The 26,639-nt window shown below is 36.7% G+C and overlaps 1 protein-coding gene across 1 annotated transcript in view; it reads left to right on the top strand.

Moving 5' to 3' along the window:
- Positions 1-22,375, top strand: part of NMNAT3 (nicotinamide nucleotide adenylyltransferase 3) — a 38,824-nt gene extending 16,449 nt beyond the window's left edge. The window contains 4 exon segments of the mRNA XM_042458520.1: positions 406-542; positions 14,840-14,969; positions 21,962-22,335; positions 22,337-22,375. Coding sequence (XP_042314454.1) covers positions 406-542; positions 14,840-14,969; positions 21,962-22,335; positions 22,337-22,375 — 680 coding nt within the window.
- The last annotated feature ends 4,264 nt before the right edge of the window (positions 22,376-26,639 follow it).

The following is a 26,639-nucleotide window of genomic DNA, read 5'->3' as shown; positions in this document are numbered from 1 at the left end:
TGGTATGCATCAGATACAAAGAAATAAACATCAATCAATTAAAATGTTAATCATCTGAGCTATCTTGAAGCTGTTCTGGTACAGTTACTTGAACTAAAAATTCATTAACCTTATCTTCAGTGTGTCTAATCCTATGCATTATAGATGAAAAATGTTTCTATTTGCAGAAGGTTTTATGCTTATCCACTCTTCTTTTTGGTACTGTCTAATGGAGTTAAGGCTTCAATAATAGAACTTCCAACAGTTTAATCGCAGAGCAGAGGGAACAATGTTTTTTTTACTGTTTACACAATTTTCAGTTTCTCGTTTATCACCATTACAAAAATATATAAAACACTGGGTTTGAGTTGTTGTTGTTTTCTTTCCCTACCAAGGAAAGTACCATGTGATTGGAAACAATTTCAGTTAATAATAATGATGGAAAGCAATGAGTAGTCATAACAAAGCATCAGATAGCAATGGCTTGTCTTGCACTTGGGACATCAAATTGGATCAGAGGAGATCCTTGGGAGAGTCAACAGAGACAAGGGACTGAGACCTTAGTTGTTCTGAGATAATGATATAATTGTTTTTTATACTGGATATGCTAAAGGTAACTTGAACCAATGCTGCAAGTGAATATGAACCTACTGCCCATTCCTGTGAACTGATACCTTACATTCAGCCCATATAAAGTAGGTCTATCTCTTCAACACATAATTTGTGAAGTGAGCTACAGACTCTTCATATTCTGTAAGGGGTTCTGATATTCACTTCGTTTGTATTAATTTGACCACATTCACTTGTAACAAGAAGCAGGAATTCAAGTCAGTCTTAGTTTATTGTGGATTTGCCAATTTATTCTGTTGCTTCTACTCACAGCAGGAACAGCTAAAGAAATATAGCATGTGTGGATGCCAGGCACAGATGCTGGCGAAATGTCAGGAATAAATTCTTCTAGAACATGGCCACATAGCCCAAAAAACTCACAAAAAACTACAAAATAAAGCTGCTTCAGGTCACTTTGGATGTATGCAGCTTAAATGACACATGCATCTTAAGAGGCCAGAAACTGCACCAAAGCTGTGCTCCAGTCCTTAGAACTGGAACATGGCTTTGGCACAGCTTCCAGACTCTTAGGATGCATGCGTCATTTAAACAGTGCACTTACAAAGTGACTCATAGCAGCTTTGTTTTGTCCTGTCTGTTTGGGCCCATAGAGTTGGAACAGACCCCAAGGGCTGTCCAGCCCTGCCATGTGGGAACATAGTATCAAAGCACACCCAATAGATGGCCATCCAGCCTCTGCCTAAAAACGTCCATAGAAGGAGACTTCACCACACTCCGAGGGAGTGTGTTCCACTGTCGGACAGCTCTTACTGTCAGGAAGTTCCTCCCAATGTTAATGTGGATTCACTTTTCCTGTAGTTTGTGACCAGGTGACTTCCTGATTTTTTTCAAATGGCTATTTTAGGCATAAAATGGGCCTCTGAGAGACCAAAACAGCCATTAAATTGGCTTTTGAATTCCTCCAAAGGCTTCTAAGAGAGTAATCAGTCATAGTTATGGCCCCCAAAGCCTTTATAGTGAGGAGTTAATGTTGTGGCCTCCAGAGGACTAAAATGGTCCCTTGGCTCAATTTATTGTGATGTATGAGTAAAAGAGTATAGTAACTCTGCCTCGCCCCTTCCCCAACAAGATAGGGAATTAACTATAAATCCATTCTGGATTAATGCTCTGGGTTGTTGGTGGAGATACAAGCCAAAGAATATATCTCTCCCAAGCTCACATCTCACAGTAGATAAAACACCTACCCAAAATCTGTGGTTTGTTTAGCTGCTCCTGCTGCAAGTAGGAGTTATTGGGTAGCATACAACAGCACACTGATTGTCTCTGATAAGTCAGGGTTCTAATACATCCCTGTCTTATTGTCCATTCATAGCCATGATCCTTCACTACCTGCTTCGGTCCTTCAGCCACCTTTTCAGAAGTCTGTTCTGCCATTCCATATCTCTCCCTTCCCCTTCCCACCAGACCTCCTTATTGAAAGATTCTCTACCCTTTAATGAACTTAGATTTATTTTCTATTCTTCATGTCAGGTTCCTAGTATTTTCGAGGGCTGCAGCTTGAACAGTCTGAAATCCTTAAGAAAGCTCGTCTTCACTTTTTGTTTCATATAAGGAAATTTTTCTTGGCATTGTCATCATTAACAAGAATTTCTTAGAATGGGTGTCTAAATGCATTTCACATTGCTATGTTATGGCACGCCCCAAACTTGAAGGCTATGTCAAAGCTTGTTTGATTAAAGTAGAGGTAGTATCCTTTGTATGTGTCAAGCATATTTTCATTGTAAATTTTGACAAAACAACTATGTAGATTAAATGTGTAAAGTCATGCACATACAAGAACAAGAAAAAAGAGCTTTTCTTGCAAGTTGACAAAGCTAATAATCCTGAGCTATTCCTGCTTCTCTTTCTACCCACTGACCTGTATGCATACTTGAGAGGAGATTTGCTTATTTGAATCATCTGGCTCTGTTGCTATGCAAACAGTTTAACACACTGGTCCTGGTCTGTGCTTATTACCATGTTGGATTATGTAGGTTTAGTTTTGGCTGGCTGGTGGGTGCCTTGCCCTTCCTTGCAGCAAAGATCCCTTTTGGTATTTCTATGGCCTGTGATATTTAGAGGTTCTCATTGCAGACCTGCCAGATGGATTCACTAATGAAGCCCAAATTCTTTCCCATCACAGATCCATTTTAAGGCTAATTAATCTGAAACATTTTGCATATGTATCTTCTAAATCACATGATAATAAAAAGCAGTTGAAATCTACTCATGACTGGGAATCCATCAACACACAGCTATATATAAAATGTAAATACAGTGCACTAGGTGCAATAAACCTCCATACAATATAAATACATATGCATAACCTAAGCGTGCACCAGAACCAGAACATGCACTACTTGTCTACAGCTTATGTATATCTAAAAGATATACAGTATGTGCTAAAGGATATACTAGTAAACAGATAAAATAAAATAGTTAACAATTAAACAATAGTATGTAAGATAGTTACCATAGGGAATAAAACAGAATTAAAATTGGAATTGAAATGGGAGGCAAAAGTAACATAAAATATCCATCGACATACATCAAATCTGTTCATCCCCCTTACAATTAACACCAATCATTCCAACATATCTAGATCTCAACAGCGATGCTTTATGAAGGAACCGAGCTGTAGCAATAGAGATTTTTGAATCTTGTCCACTCATAAAGTATGATGTTCTGATGTGGGTCTCCCAGTATATTGTTCGTTTAATATAGGGATGAAGATATTGATCCCTTTCTGCTTGGTACAAATTACAACTAAACAAAATGTGTGCTAGATCCTCAATTTCATGATCCCCACAAATACAAATTCGTTCGTTATAAGGGATACCCTGGAATCTTCCATGTCTTACCATGGTATCAAGTTGGTCGAATCTTGCTCGGGTAAATACCTCTCTGAGATGTTTAGGGATCTGTATTTTTAGATAAGATGGCATTTGAAAGGACCGTTTGTATTGGCTCAACCATTTTAAATTGCCTACCCTACTGAGTGTGGCTATATCTTCTTGAGCCGCAATGTCCAAAATTCTCTGTCTTGCATCCTTTCTTGCTTGATCATTCATAGTACAAGCTACAGGGAGGCCACAGCTCTTTATAAAATTTAACAGTTTCCAGGACCATGTAGATTGCAATTGAGAGTGCAACTGTTTAATAAGCATAGTCTAGGAAGTCTGTTTGGCTCCATTTCATTAATTTTACACTAGTAATTGAGCACTCTGGTTTTAGCTTGAGAGCAGATAGAATAAATTTCTAATTCCGCTCTCACAGCAGCTGCTGAGGTCCTTTTATCTACTCCTAGGATACTTCTCAGATGTTGAGACTGGGCTAGTTCTGCTACTGCGGTGGAATTTAGACCCCATACTTCTGCTGCATATAAAAGCATAGGTGTAACCTTAGCTTTGTATACATTAATTATTGGGGCTAGGGAGCCTGGGTACTTGTTGACTTTTAGTTTAAGAATGAGATTCATACGTGCCTTTGTTCTAAGTGAGCTTTTATGGTGATGGCATGACCAGGATCCATTCTCATTGAATGTTACACCAAGATAGGAAAAGGACTTTACTTGTTCAATTGGTTCACCCTCTAATCAACACAGGAGATTGCTATTTTTGGTTACAACCTCTACATTCTCTCAAGCAGCATGACCATTTGGATTCTGGGAACTCGGGGGGGGGGGGGGGGGAGAACAGCAACAAAATTTCCCCAAGCTTTAGGAGTGATGCATGTAGCACCTATTTGATTGGCTTGGTGTATCATCTTAATTTGAACAGCACTGCATGTGACAATAAATGTTTGGGAGGGGGGCGGGGAATCACCACCTTGTGTTTTTTGTTTTGTTTTGTTTTAAACTTTTTTTAACCAAAAAAGAGTATAGTAACTCTGCCTCGCCCCTTCCCCAACAAGATAAACTCACACAACTAGCTCTTTTAAAGTAGCCCTATCCCTTCAGCCCATATAAAGTAGGCCTAGCCATTCAGCCCATATAATAATAATAATTAATAATTTGTTTTATTTATATACTGCTATTCCAAAGATCATAGCGGTGAACAGCAAGTAAGCTAATTAGCAAGTAAGCTAATTTGCCCCCAACAATCTGGGTACTCATTTTAGCGACCTCGGAAGGATGCGAGCCTGAGTCGAGCTTGGGCCCTTTTTCTGGTCTTGAACTCGCAACCTTGTGGTTTTGAGTGAATGGCTGCAGTACAGGCATTTAACCACTGCGCCACCAGGGCTCCATATAACTTTGTTTTGGAAGTCACTGCACAGTCTTTGCACCTGGACTCTCTCCAGATCCCATTTTGACAACTATTCAGTTCATGTAAATAATTACATTCAGTTTATGACACAGCATCTTGCTTTGTTTAGATACTATGCTGCTTTCTCTCTTGATTCTGCTTTTTTTTCTCAGTCTTGACAAGCAAAAATAGCTGTTAATTCCAGGGAGCAACTGAGTTAAAAAGTGTTAAAGCAGAAAATGTTGTAGCTCTGAGAGAATATCCTCCCATTTTCTATGCAGTGACCAGTCTGACAGCTTACACATACATTCTGCCTGGCCTGTAAAACTGTGATATTCAAATAATGCTTAGCAGATTCTGCTGTGAAGTTGTTACAATCTGCTTTGCTTAATCCTCTAGGACTTCTGTAAATAAGAGAAATAACTAGTGACCCTCAAAAACCAAGCTTTTGTTTGCAGTGTTGGAAAATAGGGAGAGAGGGAGAGAAGTTCTGAAGATTTGGTTTTGGCCAGTTGGTGGGTGCCTTGCCCTTCTATGCAGCCAAAGGTCCCATGATATTCTACAATGTTTGGATGCTCTTGTTGCAGTCTTGCCAAACTAATTCATTGGTAAAACCTATTTATAAGTCATGTGTATGGGTAAAATATAATCAAACCAAGGAAAGAAAATTGTACAAAATGAACATGGAAATGTGATATGGCTTGGTACTTTTTAAATGTAATCTTTGGTTCACTTTGAGCCTCAGTTGGAGTCGATTCTGCCTATGCAGGATTTAGTGGTGACCACATATATTTTTCAGTGTTATCATTTGTTCTGCTAGTTAACACTGCATGAAGTAAGCTTATTGAATTCAAATGGTATTATGCCCAATTAATCAAATATAGGATGGAGAGAAATGCATTGGCATTTCTTAAAGTAGAGACATATGACAAAAAAAAGGAATCTGTTCTGTCATAAAACATTCTAAGTAACCACCATGTTTTCATTTATTAATGTGCTGTGGGCCTGAACATATTAAGACACTTACTTTCAACCTTTGTAGTACCTAAGTGGATCATACTTATTCCTGTGGTTTATTTAGAATGCAGCAGTGCAGTTGCTTACTGATCTTGGCAATGGTGGCCATGTGATACTCCTCACAGAGCAGTGGATTCAGTATAAATCTGAATTGCAGATTCCACTCCCATACACACACATACAAAGGTCCTGAATGATACAGCCCCTACTAGAAAAGCAATCAACTTCTGCAATTTCACCATGAGGTCTTGCTGAATTTCGACACTAGCTTATGCTTGAATTGGATGATCTTAGCCATGCAATGGACAAAACATACATACTAGTTTTGGCCAAAAGATAACACTACCAGAAGAGTAGCCATGTCATCTGATACTCCTCGTCTAAACAAATAGGCCAGAGGAGAAGGGATCTTTGACCTCTCTAAAAACATCTTGGTCAGGCTAGCTCCAGACTACGGCCCATATATATCTGCTTTTAATCTCCCTTACTTCAGCATGAAGAGATTAGTCTTTTATGTATTGAGTTCTTTGATTGGATCCAAGCACATATGCGGCCAACCCCACACTAGAGGTGTGGATAATACTCATTCATATTTGCACTCTCAACCAAAAAAAGTGTGCCAATCATTAAACCTTTCTGCTGGAAGGATACCAATCATGAAATTCTTTGGCCTTATTCGTTTTGCTGAGGAAAATTCATTTGTGCAAAAATACAATTTTTTTTCCAGTGCACAAAAATTTGTTATTGTTTTTTTAATTTATTTTTATTAGATCAAGATAATACATATCCAAGCAAATTGACACTTATACATTTATATATTCTTGTTCGGATTTTCTAGTTATCCACCCCCCTACCCCATACCCCCTCACCCCCCCCCACTCTGCTGTGCAATACATCAAACCTGCCAATCAAATTACAATCAAGCATCCATAAACAAATACCAAACCATTCCTCTCTATATTACAGTTAACTACTTATATGATTAAATAATTAAATACTTAAAGTTGGAGGTTAGTAAATAATTTTCTTATTTCCCCCCCCCTTTTTTTTAATATAATCTCACGCATTCCTAATCTTAACGTTTTAGTACATCAAAACTAGTAATCTTTTTTATAATATTAATTACACATTATTTTTCTCATATTCATATAGTTTTTTCCAGTTCTCCTCTCAATCCTCCAACCACCAGTCATTCCTTAATAATGTTAATTTGTCCAATTGTACCATATTCAACCATTTCTCTAACCAATCCTGGGTTGTTGGAACATTTTTATCTTTCCACCGTTTGGCATAGCATAGCCCCGCCGCTGTAAAAGCATATAACAAAAACTTCAGATATCTACGTTCAACTTTATCATCCAAAATGTTTAACAAAAAAGTTTCTGGCTTAAATTTAATCTTGATCTGTAGAATTTTTTGTGTAACATCATGAATCGTTTTCCAATATTTATTTGCTACTGGACAGGTCCACCAAACATGATAGAATGTGGCTAACATACTTGGACATTTCCAACAGAAACTTAAATTTTTACCTTGCATTTTCGCTATTCTGTTGGGGGAATAGTGCCAACGATGTAACATTTTGTAAAAGTTTTCTTTTACATCCATACTATTGGTAAATTTCAGATCCTGTCCCCATGCTCTATACCATCTATCCAGAGAGATATTATAACCAAAATTTTGCGACCATTTAACACATGTCTCTTTTACTATTTCCCCTTCTGTTTCTCTTTTTAGTAGTATCTTATACAATTTAGTTATGATAGCATTCTCTGAATGTACAAGCACTTTATCTAATTCCGTTTCGGTTTCGTTTATCCCATATTGAGACATATCTAATTTAAATCTTTCTTTTAATTGGTAAAATGTAAACCAGTTCATTTTAATTCCTTTTTCTCTTAATTCTTCCAATGAAAGCATTTTTGGAGTACTGTTTGTCCAAACAAGTAAATCTTTGTATCTCATTACATTTTGGATCTTTTCTTTTCCAAAACCCCAGGCTTCCTGAGGAGATATCCAACTTGGTAATTTATTGTAAAATTTCTTTTTAATTCTTTCCCAGACATTATACAATGATGTTCTAATTATGTGATCTCCAAATTCTTTATGTTTCTGCTTCATATCATATCCTAAGTAACCATGCCACCCATAACTCAAATCAAAACCTTCCAATTTTAGCAAATCATGATTTTCAAACGTAATCCATTTTTGTATCCAATCTAATGCGCAAGCATCATGATATAACTTTAAATCAGGAACCCCTAAGCCCCCATTTTCTTTTAAATCTTTCATTACAATTCTTTTCACTCGAGGTTTCTTTTTATTCCAGATGAACCTAAATAGTTCTTTCTCCCAAAAAATAAACGCCTTTTCATTTTTAACTATAGGCAGATTTTGAAAAAGAAACATAAATTTGGGCAAAATATTCATTTTAACTGAAGCTATCCTTCCCATAAAGGATAAGTTCAAATTGGAGTATCTTTCTAGTTCTTTTTTGATTTCTTTCCACAAAATTGTATAGTTGTTATTGTACAGTTCTGAATTCTTGTTAGTCAGTGTTATACCCAAATATCTGATTTTTTTTTTTAATATGCAGTCCAGTCATCTCTTGGAACAACCTATTTTCTTCATTTTTTAAGTTTACCATTGAAGTCTGAGTTTTTTCTTTATTAATTTTAAATCCAGCGAACTTACCAAAATCTTTAATTACATTTAAGATGTCATTAGTATTTTCTAGTGGATCTTCTATAATTAAAGCCAAATCATCCGCGTAAGCTAAAATCTTACATTTCACATTCGTTTTTTGAGTTTCACTATTTATGTTTTCACCTCTGAGTTGGTTCAGCAAAATTTCTAAAGTTAATATAAAAATCAAGGGGGGGAGAGGGCATCCCTGTCTCGTACCCCGTTTAATTTTACAAATATTAGTTTTTTCCATATTCACAAGAATCTGTGCAGTTTGCTTATTATATATTGTATCTATCCATTTACCAAATTTATCACCCATCTGAGTCGAATTTATAACAGCTTTCATGAATTCCCAGTCAAGCATGTCAAAAGCTTTTTCGACGTCTAAGAAGAAGCAGGCACATTTTTTAGAAGAATTTTTGTCATAATATTCCATCCAGTTGACAATAGATCTTATATTTTGCTTCAATTGTCTTTTTGGTAAAAAGCCAGTCTGTTCTTTCTTAATTTTTTCTTGTAAAATCTTTTTCAATCTATTAGCGAGGATTGCCAAGAAAATTTTATAATCTCTATTAAGCAAGGAAATAGGACGATAGCTCTGTGGTATTTTCAAATCTTTGCCAGCTTTAGGTATCACAGTTATAAATGCTGTAGTCCATGATTCCGGAATGCCATGAATTGTTATCTCATTTAGTAATTCCAAAAATGGGAGACATAGTTCTTCTTGTAACGCTTTATAATATCCTGCACTGAATCTGTCAGGTCCAGGGGCCTTATCCTTTATCATACCTTTTATAGTTTCCACTATCTCTTGCATTGTGATATTATTATTCAATAATTCTCTTTGTCTTTCGTTAATAGCTGGTAATTTGTGTCTATGTAAATATTTATCTAATTCTTCTGAAAATTTTTTGTTTTTTTCCTGCTCTTTATACAAATTCTCATAATATCTTGCAAATATCATCTTAATTTCATTATTGTTCGTAGTTCGTTTACCATTAACAGACATTTCTGAGATTACTCTCTTCTCTTTCTTTTTTCTTAAATTATAAGCCAATAATTTCCCACATCTATTCCCCCATTCAAAATATCTTTGCTTCACACTTTTTAATTTCCTATCCAATTCTTCAGATGTCATCACTGATAATTGAGCCTGCAATACTTTTATTTCCACCATTATAGCTTTCCTATTCCCCTTGTTTTGTAACTCTTGTTCTTTATTTTGGATTTTCTTGCTTAAGATTTCATACTTTAACTTCCATTTTTTTTTTCCTATGCTTTTTTGGATAAAAAAAAACCTCGCATAACAGCCTTGCTGGCATCCCAAACTGTATTTAATTTAACATCATTGTATAGGTTTTCTTTAAAGTAAAATTTCAAAACTTCCTTGGCCTGCTTGACTATATTCGGGTTTTTAAATAAATTTTCATCCAGCCTCCAGTGTCTTTCTTTCTTGCTCTTATGCCATTGCATGCTAATAGGATTATGATCCGAATTTTGTTTTGCCAAAATATCTGTTTCTTTCACCTTTTTGACAAGATCCTGAGAGATCATTATCATGTCAATTCTGGATAGCGATTTCTGAGAGTCCGAATAATACGTAAATTGTTTAGCAGATTCATTTTGATATCTCCATATGTCATACAAATTCAATGTGTCCATTAAAGTAAAAAAAGTTTTTGGTAGTTTACCTTGTTTTTCTCTGACTTTCTTATTTGGGTGGTCTCTGTCTTTCAAAGGGTTAACCACCCCATTCCAATCCCCCAACATAACATACGATTCATAACCCAAGTTTATAATTTTTTCTCTTAATTTCCCATAAAACAAAGCTTTATTATCCACTGGGGCATATAAACCAATCACGAGTATGATTTTCCCTTCTAAATTTATTTCGACAGCAACAAATCTTCCTTCACTATCCAACAAGATTTCTTTGGAGGGTATGTTATCAGACACATATAATGCAACCCCACATCTTTTTTGATTTCTAGCTGAAATATAAACCTTTCCTAATTTTGGTTGCAATAAATATTTACAGTCCATTCATTCTTATATGAGTCTCTTGAATGCAACACAAGTCTGCTTTTTCTTTTTCTAATAAATGAAACACTTGCTTATGTTTGTGGGGAGTGTTCATTCCCCTTACATTCCAGGAAATAAATTTCATGTTTGCTTATACTTATTCTGGATCTGCTACTGGGTCTGGTTTTGACTCTAAATCTGGTTTATTTAAATTCCCAGCTACATCCAATACTTCCTCTTTTCTCTGAATTTCTTCTAAAATTTGTTTCGCTTTTTCAATAGTATTTATTCTTACATTTTTCTCCTTCCAATATATCCATAAGCCTTCAGTTAAATCCCACCTAAAACAAATGTTTTTAACTTGCAAAATTTTAGTTAGAAAAAAGTAATCTTTACGTCATCTCAATATTGTGGCTGGGATGTCTCGAAATATTTTAATAGTCGAGTCATCAATTAACATTGTTTTCCCAAATCCTTCCTTCACTATTTTATCCACCGTTCTTTCCTTCAAAAAATAAACCAATAAACATTCTTTCCTTCAAAAAATAAACCAATATGTCTCTTGGGAGTTCTTTCTTTCTTGCTAGATTAGAGCTGATTCTATAGATTTTATCCGTCTCTGCCTCCATACAGTCAATAGAAACATCCATTAATTCTGCTAAAAGGGGGAGTATAATATCATACAAATTTTCTCTCAGATTTTCTTTTTAGTCCTCTTATTCTCACATTTTTTCCTTAGTTTTGCCTCTTTTGTTCAATTTCCAAATTCTGCTTTGTTTCAATTTCATTTGTCTTAGCTTCTAATGTCTCAGTTTTTTGTTTCAAAGTTATCACCTCATTGTGTATAGTTTTTAAATCATCATTCATAGATTTAATTGTACTTTTTAATTCATCTATTTCCTTCTTGAAATCTGCCCTCATTTCATGTCTAGAAGTTTTAAGTTCCTGCCTGAAATTTTTTTCCATTCTTTCAATTGCTTCAAGTATTTTTTCATTAGGTTCAGGTGGTTTAGCTTCCAATGATGGTCTTCTACCTTGTACTATCAAGCTTCCTTGTGCTTGTTTTTGTGTTGTTTGTCTTGTTACAACCGACATTCTCAAATATTTGTATTCTGCCCACTATACCAAATTTATCTTTTACTATAAATTTAGATCAGTCCCTTAATTAATTTTAATTAACTTAATTAATTAGTAGGCATTCTTTATAGGCTATTAATTAAATCCAGTTTTTGACTTTTGACTTCAATATATTCTATTTCATAGAATACCAGACAATGCCTTGTTTTGCCTTATTTTCTTCTTGCTATTCAATCTTAATTGTCCTACCAATTTTCTTATCTCATATACTATTGTATCCCGATTTTATCTTTTTAATTTGTTAATATTATATTTTTACATTAAGTGAATTAATTGTATATATACAAAAGAAAAAGTACAAGCGCAAGTTCCAAACCACCGATGTTCCCAATCCTTTTTTCCTCAGCCTCTTGCCGCCTATATTATGGTTCTTCATCGTCTCCTCCCCAGTCCTCCTTTCCACTGCAACCTTTCTCTTGAGAAAAAAGCCATGAATATTATGTTTCTCCGTTGTCTCCTTCCTCGTCTTCAATTCCGTCTCAGCCTTTCTTTCGGGACAGACGTCTGCCTTCAATTCTGTCTCCACTTTTCTCTTCTAACCAACACACAGTAGTATTAGGTTTCTCCGTTGTCTCCTCCCCTGTCCTCAATTCTGCCGCATTCTTTCTCTCAATAGAAGAAACACCAATGCTGTTTTATTTCAATAATTCCAGTCCAATCCTCTATTTCATCGTGTTTATTCCAATAACTTCTCCTCCTTCCACTTTATCACCATGCACTTTCATTCAAATCTGAGCCACCAATATGATATTTCTTCTTTATCTTCTTCCCTGACCTCCATCTCCCCTTGTTTTTTTACTTTCCCTTTCTCTTTCACACACAAGTGGCAGCTCCTGCTCCCGTCATAATTTCTTTCTCAATCCTTTTTCCTTGAATTTTCGAGCCTTAAATATCTTAAATATCTTTTCTCAACCTAGTATCTTTTTCTTGCCTTTTCAATCTCTAATTATTAAGCAATGAATGCGATTCTTTTCAAAACTCTCCACACTCTCTGCACCTTGTTACAGCATCTATTTGCTATCCCCCACTGATTGCATTCACCTGCAACAGTGTAGCTAAACTTTTTCAGATATATCCAATCACATATTATTGGGTTTGATTTGTAGCAGAAAGAAAAGATTTCTTCCTTTAAAGATTTTATAGTTTGCAATTGTTACAATGTATGTCCAAATCCTTCTCTTTTGTTTTGCCATCCAAATACCCTTCTTCACATTTCTCCCTTCACTTCTACAGTCTGCTCCGTTCCAAATTCAATGGTGTTTTTAATGTCCTCCAAACTCTTACTCTTTCTCATTAAACTTTTCCTCTCCCAAACCCAAAATGGGAAATAGCTTTGGTCAGCTTAAATTACCAACTTCAATGCCCTTCAAGACTTGCAAATTGGTCTCACTGAAAGAACCTTTTAAACAGCAGAGTCCCTTTTAAAAGTGGTAAGGTCAGAGATAAACCATAAAGGCTTCTACCCCAGGCTGCCTTTAGACCCGCGATCTTCGGGCTCCCAAGCCGCTTCCCTCCGTTCGACTTCCCCGCCGGCTCAGTTACTCCAGTGGTCCTTGGGGGTCAGGTTGGTCCCCATTTAATGACAGGGATATTACCCAACACTTCACAAGCCGAGTTGCTACGTTGTCGGGCCAGCCCGAGGCAGAGCAACGGGCTCCCGCTCACGGATCCCGCTGCGTTCTCTCCGCCGTCTTTACCGGAAGTCTCCCCAGTGCACAAAAATTTGAATTTTGTGCAAAGTACACTGAGTCCTATGTAAAAATAGTTTTTGGACAGGAGATCTACATTGCTTTTCTGTGGCATAATCTCTGTGTTTATGCAAATAGTGTAATTTTCACACAATTTGCCTTATGCTTACACAGTGTGATTAAACATGTGGACCCCTGAACAGAAAAACCATGTGCAGTTTTTCTGAATGTGTTTTCTGTCCAAAACTATTTTTGCACAGGATTCTGTATATTTTGCACAAAATGCACAAAATACAAATGTGTTTTCTGCACAGGAGAATTGTGTATATTTGTGAAAATGCAGTTTTCCTTTAAAAAAAAATCCTAGGAATTTATCACATGGGGACAATTGGAAGGGTAAACAGGGTTTATGCCATGAAAATCGCACATTCACAATTAAGATTTTCACACAATGTCATAATTAAACTAACATTATCCCAAGAATATCCCATGAAAATTGCTCAATTGAACTCATTCACAGTAAAGGTTTTCACATGGTGTCACAATCAAAAGCAATTAAAGCGCCATTAAACTGGGAATAACCAGGCAATAAAAGCAACAAATAATTTACAGGAAAATCCTGTGAATGATTTGTTACTGTTTATTGCCTGGTTATTCCTTGGTTATTCTTGAGATAAAGACCACTGTGTGTGAAAATCTTAATTGTGCTTTAATAGTAATTGTGCAATTTTCACAGGATAACCCCCCCCCCTTTTTAAACTTCCAATTTTTCCCCATGTTATAAACTCCCAAGTGTTCAAGTTTCACATAAAATATCATAATGTTGTAGAGTGGGAAGAAAATTGTTGAAATTATTTATCTTTGCATATACAGATGAAACAGTTGAAGATTTACATCCCTGTTGTATATGTCAAGGGGAACTTTGAATTATTACTTTTTCAAACTGTACCTACAAACCATCATCCTTGCTGCATCCCAAAACTCTTTTGAAACTAGGATGTGTCTTACTCTCAAAAGAAAAGAAAAAAAGAAAAACAGAAAAACAGATCTGTTGGGTATGCTTAAAGTAGTCCTTTAGATAATAGCTAATGGCTCTTCATTTTGTTTTGTTTTTTTACTTTTGAATATTGGCTTTAATGATAATGAATTTTAATGAAATCTTTGTCACATTTTCTTGTATTTTCTGAAGCAGAGGTCCAACAAAAGATATTTTATATTCATTATATCTCCTAGAGGAGTAACAGTAGCATATAAAAAGGAATTAATGCTCAGTCGAAGATGTTCAAGTTGGACAAGAATGTTAGCTACCATTGACACAAATCTTGCAATGCACTATATGGCAAATTCTCCAGCCATCTAATTAAAACTTGAAGTACACAAAAGCCGATTGAGTTTTAGAAACTGAAAGTGCAAGATAATCACTTTGTGTATCTCTGAGAGGATTACCTTACAGAGAGCTCTTTATTTTAACATAGGCACTATTACAAAGAACTGTTTAAATCACACCATATCAGGAAACTGCCTGGGGAAAACAATAAGCCCATAGAAAACACTGGCGGTCCATCATTTGAACCATCATTCACAGGTTTGTTCATGCTGTGAGTAGCACTCCTTGTTTAGGTGACAAATCAGGCACCTTCAGCTGTTTAATAACCATGTGTTGTTAAACCCTGGTGGTGCAGTTGTTCAATGCCTATACTGCGGCTACTCAATTTCTTTATATGTTCTTCGTATGTTTTAACAAATATTCATATGTGGGAACACAGCTGGCCAAAGCATTGCTGTTTTCCCATCCCCACTTTGCACAAACAAGAAACTGAAACTGGCTTAGATTGTGTATTGCAAACTTGAGCACGGTGGACCTTCAAAAGGTGTTGGACTTCAGATCCCATCAATCCAAACCAGCATAACTAATGGCAAGGATATATGGTGGTTGCAGTGTGAAAACAGCTGGAGAGCCATAATATTCCACCCTTATGTAGACAGCATTAATATACATAACTGTATACACAGGAATAAATTCATGCATACAGAGTGAATGTGGATCTTGAATATGGAACAAATTCTGTGGGTCACAGTTGTGGCTTGTTGTTAATTGCCATCAAGTCAATATTGACTTGTGGTGACCCTATGAATGAGAGACCTTCAAGTCAATCTGTTATCAGACTCAGGTCTGTGGCTTCCTTGATTGTGTCTGTCTTCGTGCGATGCAGTCTTCCTCTTTTCCTACTGCATTTTATCTTGTCAAGCACCACTGTCTTTTCTAGTGAGTCATGTCTTCTCAGGGTATATCACAATATGTCCAAAGTACAGTAATCTCAGTGTAGTCATCTTGGCTTCCAGGGACAGTTCAGGCTTGATTTGCTTTAGCATCCACTTATTTGGATTTTTCTTTTTCTTTTTCCTTTTTTTTTCTTTTCCTTTTTTTCTTTTTGCAGTCTGTGGTATATGCTGAATTCTCCTCCAGAACCAGATTTCAGATGGATTGATTCCTTTTCTAACAGATTTTTTTCATTGTCCAACACATTGTCCAACACTGCAAAGTAATTACTACACTTAGATAAAATCGTCATTCATCTTATGCTTACATATTAGAATGAGAAACTGCATCACATTTCCCATCCTTTTTGCTGGAATTCTAGTGTTTGTGAGACATTTCCTTGGCAAATAATGCCATAGTTTGTTGTTGTTGTTATGTACCTTCAAGTTGTTTCTGACCTATGATGACTCTAAAGCAAACCTATCATGGGGTTTTCTTGGCAAGATTTCAGAGGAGGTTTGACATTGTTGCCTATCCAGAGGATCCTGAAACATATTATCTTTGGCCTGAACCCTGCCAAACTAAACTCTCTTAAAGATGCACTGCATTTTAATCAAATACACATGGTGCTGGACATTTAGATAGTATAGTTTTGTTTGTTTCTTCTTGTTGTTGTGTGCCTTCAAGTTGTTTCTGATTTATGATGACCTTAAGGTGAACCTTTCATGGTGTTTTCTTGGCAAAATTTGTTCAAAGAAGGCTTGCCATTGCCTTCCCCTGAGGCTGCGAGGATGTGGCTACATCCTATGGAATCCTGGAGTTTAAAGTTTGCTAAGGCACCAGAACTATCCCTGCCTGAGAATTCTAATTACATCTCCCTATACTTCAAATTGCAGGATCCCATCGGATGCAGCTATGGCAGTTAAATTAATAATTGTGTGGTGTGGCAGTGCCCTTTGTGGCCCCCTGAACAACCTACAATTAATAGGTAATAAAATACATACATGGAAAAAACTTAAACAGCACATGCCCCTTGTGATTTGCAGATAACTAGCGGCCTACCTCTATGGACCACAATTTAAAGATTAAACAAGTACTAGCCAATGGAAGTGATGAATACCCACTAGAGATCTGATAAGCCCCCTGGCACAGGTAAGTCTTAAAAGTAGATTTAGGAGATAATTGAAAAATCAAGTTATTGACTTCTGAAAGCTAATGGGTGAAAACAGACCAACATTTCAAATGTGGTTTGATCACACAATCCCTGCCTTAAAGTACACATATTGGGAAACGAGGAAATGCTATTAATGCATGTCTACAATATATTTGCTTACCTGTTTCTAGATGTATTTCTTGCTGTTCTACCTCAGCAATACCTTTCTCTTAATAGAGAAGGTCATGCTCTCCTAAACTCACCTCTGATTTACTTTAAAATCATCAGAAACCTTCTGAAAAGATTTCTTTAATTTTAGTTATATTTATTTCCCAGCTTTCCTCTGTTGTGGTCAAGGCAGCATGCATGGTTCCTCTCCTCCTCATAAACCTGTAAGACATGGGTGATCCAGAAGCTGAGGCATTAAGGGCAAAATAATAATAATAATAATAATAATAATAATAATAATAATAATAATAATGGTTTTAGGGAGTCCTGGGATATACTTCTTCCACCTTTGTTTCAAGGTAAAACAGGCTGAAAGAGTGACCTGTTAATTAGTGAGATTTATGGCTGTCAAGACTTGAACCTGGATGTCCCAAGTCCTAATTCAATGATGAACATGCCTCAGTTTTCTGAGGAGTTCACAGCTGAGAGAAAAAATCCATCTCTCAGACCCTGAAGTCATCAGAGAAGAATTACTGGTTTCCTTTGCTGACAAATGCTGCATAGGAAATGAGGGTTGGATGCAGTGCCAAGTCACATGTTATATGCCTGCCATTGAAGCCCAGTCTTGGGAATCCTTGTGGAGTTCTGATTTCTTCTCCAATTTGAATTTCAGTCAGAAAAGGAAAGAACTGTTTGTGTAAATATAAAAAGCTTGTCTTTCCTTTAAGTGGGTTTTAATTAATTTGCAGAGTTCGCTCTAAATTTGGGGTGCTCACCAGCATCTCTACTGTCTTGTTGGTATCCACCATTTTTGAGAGTGCTTGTTTTCTGTATTCCTTTGAAAACTCCTTTGAGACATTAGGAACATCTGCTTTTGATTCAGTATTTGTGCATCTTCTGTGTGGCTTCAATAGGATTTCATATCTCCAGTAAGGGTCACAAGTTTGGTATCTCATACCCAATAGTCTTTTTTATTTTTATAAAGGACACTTGATCTTCATTTCATTCCAAATTGAACTTGGAAGATATCTTGGTCTCTGATTTTATTTTATTTTATTGGTTCATAAGCTTTGTCACTTAATGAGATCTTACTGGCTGTTAAATCCAGCTGCTTCCTTTGTATCAGTGGTGGTTTCACCTTTGGCTAGTTTGGTTTCCCTTTTCAAAGCTCTTGCAAAGTATTATAATAACTTTCTTTCCACCAGTATTGATTCCAATATACCAGTCAAAAGCTTTAAAAAAATCAGACAAGAGAAACTGGAGCATATTATACTTTAGTAAAGCCATTATCAATTGTGAAAGTTCAAAATCATTATTTAACAGAGCCCTGAAAAGTCCACAGACATTATATTCTCACTCATCTTCCCTTTGGAGTTGATTCTATCAGCACCCTTCTTTAAAAAGCCATTTAGTGGTTCAGTTCTGGCTTCATTTCAAGGTTTGATGCCTTTTTATGGGGAGATTCTTATGTGCTTCTTCCTGATTTTTCTTTTTTCTTTTTGTGACTGTCAGGATGGAGGGAGGGGTGATGGTATGCTATATGTTGATTGACCACATTGGTATTTGAGGTCACTTGTCAATGAGTACTACTCATTTACTTATTCAAAGGAAACCCTCTGTGCAGATCTTCAAAAGCCCTCCCCCCCCATGCTTGTGATATTTCATTATTTCTTTTATTTCTTTGAATTATTTCAGTTTTTTTAAAAGGGGGGGGGAGGAGAAAATAATTTGTTTTCAAAATATAAATTCTGCCCAGCTAATGATATTGATGCTACTATGTCAACATGATGGAGCTTCCTTCTCTTCCTCTCCCAGCACCAGACTTCAAAAATCTGCTCTTGGGCCAAGTGGAGTGGTCCAGTCCTCTGGACTAGGTTTTTGCAGGCGGCTGCAGTGGAAAGTGATTAATCACTTCTGCTGGATTCTTTTATTCTGTTTTCAACTGTGTAACATTGGATCCTCCCCCCAACATGTTCTATCTCACTAAATTCATTTTGATTGGAATAAGACTGCATACCTAGGAGCAACATGGCAGCTATCATTGTGTTCTGTTTACAAGAAGCCTTTTCTAGTCTTTGGCTTGTTTTGTCAAAATGTGCTGCAAAAGAGCTGAGCAGTCCACCAATTATAGCTCAGGGGGCAGAGCAGATGTTTTGCATGTAGAAGGTCCTAGGTCCAATCCCTGGCACCTCTGGTCAAAAAGGGACCAACCATAGGAGACAGCAGAGATCAATGTCTAAGATCCTGCTACAGGACTGAGTTTGATGGATAAATTGTCCTATCTAGGGTAAGACCCCTTCTTATCGTAAAGGTGATCACAGTCAAGTAATGCCATGGAAGCATAGAAAAGCTGCAAAATTTGCTATTGGATTCAAAACTGTGTACCCAGAGAAACTGTTTTCATTTTTTAAAAGAATGTTCTGGCTGCAAAGAGAGACTTGAAAGCATATGCTAGTCTTGGAAGATGTTGGGTGCTCAGCAGGAATTTCAGAAATGAATTTCAGCACTCTGCATAGTTCATGGTCTCTTCCCATGACTAATGCGAGCCAGACAAATTCTGCAAACAAATGAAGTTTATTCTATTTTTTGTAACTGATTTAATTGAGAATTCAGATTTTCTTTGTGCAAAATTAAAATAACAGTGAAACATTTTGAAAAGTGGAGGATCACTCATAAGGCTATTCCAAGTGTTTTATGTCCACTAATTTTTTCTTGGACTGCTACTCCCATTATCCTCCACCACTGATTATGCTGGCTGATGAAAGTAGCACTCCATCAGCATCTGAAGGGACAAAAGCTGCCCATAGCATCTTAAAATGTGAAGTGAAACTGATTGACAGGTCCTAAAAATCTCTAAATGCTAATAATAGGTAATGATAATAGTAGTATTCCACATTCTTACTCAGTGTTTTAGTCAGTAATACATAACTGGAAAATATAGTTGGGAATCTGAAAGATAGTACTTTGTCCTTTTCTGGCATGATGCATTCAGTTTCTGTGAAACTGCATCAGAGTAGTATATTGCTGAACTGAGAAAGGTTCAGCAAAAGGTGATTTGTTAAGCGTTCTAAGATTGTCTGACAAAACAGACTGAAAAGACTGTAGTTGTTTGCTTCACAAAGAAAATAAAGATGAAATACGTTAAATTCTATGCCAGGAAATAGTGGTAGACAAAATAGAATTTGTTGTTGTTTTTCTTCATGGTATCTTTGCCTCACACAGATAGGTCTCGCACCTGTGCAGAACCACACATGGAAAGTTCCAGGGCTGAGTAGCTTTTGATGGGAACTCTGCCCCCTTCAGGTGCCAAAACCTCAGTTCTTTTTTGTCCATCAATCATCTCACATCTCTTCAGATAGTCTCCAGTGTTGAGTAGACTTTTGGACTTTATTTTTTCTATAAGAATCTTCATTCTTACTCTTTATTCTTTCTGCTTCTCCTGTTCCCCTTGCATCTCCTTTTCTCCTTGCTTTGATCAGGGGCATGTTGTTGTTTTTTGTGCCTCTGAAACACTTTCCAAAAATTGTATCCACTGTGAGGGGAAATTTTGAGTTCTGATGACCAGTTGCTGTGCTTTTTCCCCCTTGATGGGGGCTACTCATCCAGTCCTATCCTAATTGTAGAGGCTTTATGCCCAAGGGCTAAAGAATGGATTTCCCTACCTTCATCTGCATTTACAGGAGCAATTGCTTAGGGTAGCCAGCATTGCAGCCAAAAATTGTCCTCTCTACTCTGTCTCTACATCAGATTGAAGAACCACATAATTTTTGTAGGCTCTTACAGACCCTTCCATCTTATCTGTGGAGTGAGCAGGATCTGGATCAGTTCTTGACAGGATCCCAGCTATACTGCTCAAAGAATTATTGAGACCATTGTCAGTACAGATGGTACCATGAGAAGGGGAGCAAGGAAAGAATTCATCAAAACCTTCCCATAAACCTTCAGTTTCAGTTTCAATTACTGTTGCTTCTGTAATAAGATCAGCAGCCCAATCTTCAGCATCTTTACAGTATGGTTCTGACTGGCTGTCATAATTCATGCTAAGGAACAATTGGTAAAAGATGTGCTATTAGTGGCAACTGTCGGTACTGACCAACCCTTAGCGGAGCAGTTGCTGCAGATGGAGGGTTTGATACCAAGCATATCCTCACTGTGCCTTCCTGTTCTGCTCATATAATGAATTCAACTACCTGTCTGCTTATTGGCTTCATCATACTGATCTTGATCTCTGGCTCTTTGTCTCATAACCTGCATCATCATTCTCATATACCATCTCATTGATCCCACACTCCTCAGTTGTCCAGCCCTCCAAGAGCAATAATTTGCTTTTGGAAAAATGGGATTCTTCAGGTCAGGTGAGCAGGTCCATTCAAAATGAGAATAGGGTGTCAAATGGTTTGCTCACTTTTGAATAGTACCTGTGACAGAACTATTGTATACAAATTCCCCTTACACATATTAACAAAATATTTCTATATGTCTTAAGCATTTGAAAGTTAGACAGTGCAGTGCTTCATGCCATTCCATTATTTTAGATATCATTCAGGGTTATTGTTGGTGTTGTTGTTGTTTAAAAAAGGACAAACACCAGGAAGACTAGTTCATTCTTGGTAATGATTTTTAATAGCTGCTGCAAGATTGCTAAAACTTGATTTCCAGTACTGTATTGCACATCTGCCCAATTATTTAAAAGAGAGAGAGAGAGATTACCCTTCTTACAACAAATCTGTTTCCCATGTCTTCTACTCGTCCCTCCTGAATATTGCCTTGGGCTTGGAAAAATACTCTCAGACAGTGTAACCACATATATATTTACTTGAAATCTACATAGCTTTAAAAGTCATGTTACTTCTGATTAAATTTACACAATTACATTGCCAGGTTGTCTTCTCATAAATAACTGATGTGAATAAATAAGGATAGATACCTTAGCAAAAGACATCCTTAGAAGTAATGCTTTTTGGAATCACAGTAGCCATTTCTTATCTCCTTGCAGCTGTCCTGGTGCTAAAACATCTTTGTGCAGCTGATTTTCTGAAACCAATTTGAGTCCCTTACCTTGGGAAGGAAGAACACATTTCAGAAATAGTGAGCCAGTTTGGGCTCATGTGTATTAGCCATGCTAGCAGTGATTCTTCTCAGTGTCCAGCAGATTCAGAGGTTTTGAGTTGGTACCAAAGGAATATCCATGTGGTGAGATAGTGGATCCAGAATGAAACCAGTGTCACCACAATAAGATGCGGCTTGCGCAAAGGGCAGAATGTGAAATATCTAGTTCCTGACTTTGTTATTTCCTGTATTAAACAACTTAATTTATATACCAAAGAGACTATATGGAGAAATAAAGGGGATTTGCTGCAACCTCTTACATAAGCAATACAGTGGTATGTTCAGTGCTTTTAGTGACTAATAGGTCTACTCTACTGAAGTTACCCACTTGAAATGAGAAATAAAACAAATACTTTGATCTATAAAAGAAAACATTTTGGAGGGTAGTAGTTTCTGGAGAACAAAAGTCTTGTGGGAAATCTTCATAATTCACGCCAAAGCTTCTGTAGAGACTTGATGTTCAAATGTATGGAGATATATGGCGGGGGGAGGGGAGAGCCGGGAGTAAAAGGCATACTCCTGACATAATCGCACGATCATGCTTAAGATTTTCAGAAATTTGGCCAGCAGTGGTTTATAAGCAAGGAAAACAGATTAGGATATGATGGCCTCATGAAACCTTGGACCATTCATCTGTGAACGCTAATCTTTTTGGAGATTGTAAAGCTATAGACAGGTATTCTTTGTTTAGGTTGGTGAAGACATGTTAACATTTTAATAATATATCAGTCTAGACATTTTTAGTCCTCTTGAATGATTCTTATAAGCTTTTTACCACACCAAAATTCTATAATGCTTTTAATGTGCCTGCTTTAGTATAGAATTGTCAGTGGCTGTCATATCAGAATGCAAAGAACAATCCCACTTGGCAGCATCAGATTTGCAGTGACTCTCCCCTCCCTCCCATCAATAAGTGGATTGAGATGTTGAGAATTGTTCTGTGTCATTACAGAATTTAGATTTCTAAAGATGCATGAGGTAAAACCATTTTCGTATTTCGTAATTCCCTCTAATATAAATTCAAACAAAATAGATTAATTGACAGAGACACAAAACAATGTTCTTTTCTACCACAGTTCAGCCCTGCTCATCTTCTAATTTAAAACAGCCATTATAACTGATATATTTCTTCATGTTAACACCATCAAACCTGGTGTATTCACTGTAACTTTCATTATATTTCAGGCATTATTTAAGAGAAGAATGGTCTGTTTTGTGATTCACTCCCGTGAGATAAATTGGCAGCTGATTGTTCAGAAGGCTATAGAGCAGCAGTTGAATGGTTATTTATTATTTATTTTTAAATGTTCTAGTCTGCTTTTCTGCTCAAATGCAGGGAATCATTTAAGAAATTGTCTCCAGACACCTCATTATGAAGAAATAAGAATACCAGTCAAAATTTTGAAAAATGCTTTCATTAAATTTCTGCAATTGGGTTGTGCCTGAATACAATATATATTCAAACATGGATTTGTATAGCCTTTCACAACAGATCTTTTTTGCATGCTATCTTGTGGATAATAACATACAAAAAGTATATTCTTCCTCAGAAATCAGGTTCGGTACACCTGTCTCTGTGTCTTTTGGACACTGTCAATCTCAGTAGAGTCATTTTCTCAAACACCATGGTCTTCTTTTCTTAATCTGTTGGCAGGATTGAAAAAAGTAGTGACAAGTACTGAAAATGGGATGAAAGAAATCAACAAATTTGCCATTAGGCAACCTTTCTGTTGGTTTCTTTTCTAACCAATTTTTGAGGCAGAACTTTTGATATACAGTATTAATGATCAGAAGATTGCTGAGATTTGACAAGATGAATTCAAATCTTGCTCATCAGTGAAACTCACCACATGAATCTGGATCAATCAATTTCTGTCTCAGCTTGACAACTTTATTATGAAAATAAAAAGGTACTACACATTCCTCTCTGAAACTCTTAGAGAAAGAATGAGATTTTGGGAAATGATAATTATGTGTATGTGTTTGTGCATTCATGGGCAGTACTTGGGTTCATGCTGTACCCATTATTGTAAACTTATTTGGTATTGCATAAAGTCAGTTCTTCTATGTAATATACTGATCTGTTGAATTTAATACAGCAGGCAGTTGTATGGAACTGTTGGGCAAAGGCACTCTGGAATGCATAGAACTGAGCTGTTCTTTATAGACTTGGTGAAAAAATATTTCCAGATTATAAGGCCTACATCTCACCACAGCCCGTGCACTTATCCATCTCCACTTCTAGAAAGTAGCCTCCAAAACCCTTTCCAAACTGAAATTTACTTCTCTAGCCTTATCAAAGAGCTAGATACCTTGGGCAAGATATCTGCAAAATATGGGAAAATTAGGTGCAGAGAGTAGGATCTCACAGGATAAGTAAAATAGTTCAGAGTGTTTAGTTTTCATTTTCAGACTAGGATCACAACAGGTATAACTGTGTAGGATATATGATGGCTGTGGAATGTACAGCGACAAAAAGGAAGAACACATCTTTCAAGGATATCCATTATTTCAGACAAAGACTCAATGTTGGTCATTTCAGGTTCCACAAGAATCTGCAAAAAATCTTTTCATATTATTTTACTGGAGGGGGAGACTAACCAACAGCACTGAACAATGGATCAGTCATGCAATATATTAATTTGACATTCCTTCCCCAAAGCACTAGGATTGAGAGTCCTGTCTTACATGCTGTTGTGTCTGTCCCAAAGGGCCCCACCATACCATGTAAGGGCAGAAATGGGACACTTGGCTACACTCTTGTCTAATTTCAGAGGCCATGGCAGGAGCATGGCAGGACAGACGTAATAGTGGCAGTAGATAAGGAGCACATGGGGCCATCTGATTTCCCAACTGTTTACTCCGGACTTTCTTGGAAACTCAGTGGCAAACAGCAGGTCCTTTTGGACCTGATTAAGAACCCTTTGGGCCATGATAAGTCCAGGATTGCAGGATCAGTGTTAAGACTTGTTAGTCCCTGCCTATGGCTAATGGCCTACATTGTCAAGGCCAGGGGGAACACTGGCCTTTTGCCTGTGCATACAGACCCACAGTCTCTGCTTCTATATACCTGTGATATACCAATCTTCGGAATGGTTGAGATGTGGGTTTGTTCCACTCAGATGAATCCTTCATCAATTAAGAAACCTCTGGGATTTGTCAGAATCAACCCAGTTCGGTTTGGGATTTGTCAAAACCTGGGGAGATTATTTCTTAACACTTTAAGGTTAATGAATGTAGTCTGATAGTAGATTTAATTTAGCAATATATTTAATTTCTGTGCTGGGTAGGTTACAGCTTGATAGCCCAGGATTCCACCCTGAATAAGTAGTTTAATCAGTTTGATAAGGAATCCTTTAAAAAGCACGTAGTGGCATTAATTGAGCAACAAAAAGCTATGATGTACATGCAAACTCATCAATAAGAGCCAAGCACTATTTCCAAAACTACACACCTGTTTTCTTGTGTCTTATTTCAGTATTCTAGCTGTTATCATATCAGCAGAACATGTCAAGATGTCTTGGAATATGGCTCATTATATGCATGGTTAACTTGAAATCACTAGGAATTTTTGAACATGTTCTGAGTTTAAGTGAACTGCTTTCTTTAGTATGTCTGTACATTGTTTAAGCTTTTGGATGACTTTCTGACTTTTATCCCATCACCCCCTCCCCTTTGATACTTTCTTTTTTATGGACATTTTCATTTCATTATTTTTAAAACAAACAAACAAGCTTCATTTATATATACTGACTGATGTTGTTGACCTTCTGGTCAGTTTTTAACGTATGTTTTGTTTTGTTTTTTGTCTGTTTGTTTGTTTTTAAATTCTGTATTGGATTTAATACTTTTTTAAGGAGGGGAAGGCACCAGGGATTTTATATGTGCTGTATTTTTAACTTTGTTAGCCGCCCCGATTGTTCTCAGAGGGGCGGGATACAAATAAAAAAATATTATTATTATTATTATTATTATTATTATTATTATTATTATTATTATTCCGCTTCATACCGCCTAAGCAGTGTCTAAGCGATTTACAACTGTAAGCTAATTTGCCCCCAACAGTCTGGGTACTCATTTTAGCAACATCAGAAGGATGCAAGCCTGAGTCAAGCTTGAGCCCTTTTGCTGGTCTTGAACTCACAACCTTTATGGAAAGGAATAGCAAGATAATAACAATACATTTTGTTGTGTTTTTTGTTTGTTTTTGTTTTGTTTTGTTTTTTTTAAAAAAACTTTCACACTTTTAATATTTATGTGTGAAATTGAAAGATCTCACAACCCTGTATTAGAAGACAGTTTTGAAAATGAATTATTCCAGGGTTTTGAAGGAGGGGGGCTCAAATAAACCATGAAATAAGTAGCATATTCCTCTGAACTGCACATCCCCTGAGATATTAGAATTTGGATTATGAAAACCTTGCAGCCTTCTCTGGGAGGTGGAGGAGATAGCCTTTATTCAGAAGCAGAACAGCCAGCATCTTGGATTAGCTAACTCAATTAATTTAACCTTCAGTTCATGCTACACTGAAAACTATTTGTTCTCCCATAGGTTTGTTCAAAAT

This window comes from Sceloporus undulatus, chromosome 3, assembly GCF_019175285.1.
Source record: "Sceloporus undulatus isolate JIND9_A2432 ecotype Alabama chromosome 3, SceUnd_v1.1, whole genome shotgun sequence".
NCBI classification, from domain to species: domain Eukaryota; kingdom Metazoa; phylum Chordata; class Lepidosauria; order Squamata; family Phrynosomatidae; genus Sceloporus; species Sceloporus undulatus.
The sequence above is the reverse complement of the archived record's forward strand: the minus strand, read 5'-3'. Positions and strand labels throughout refer to the sequence as shown.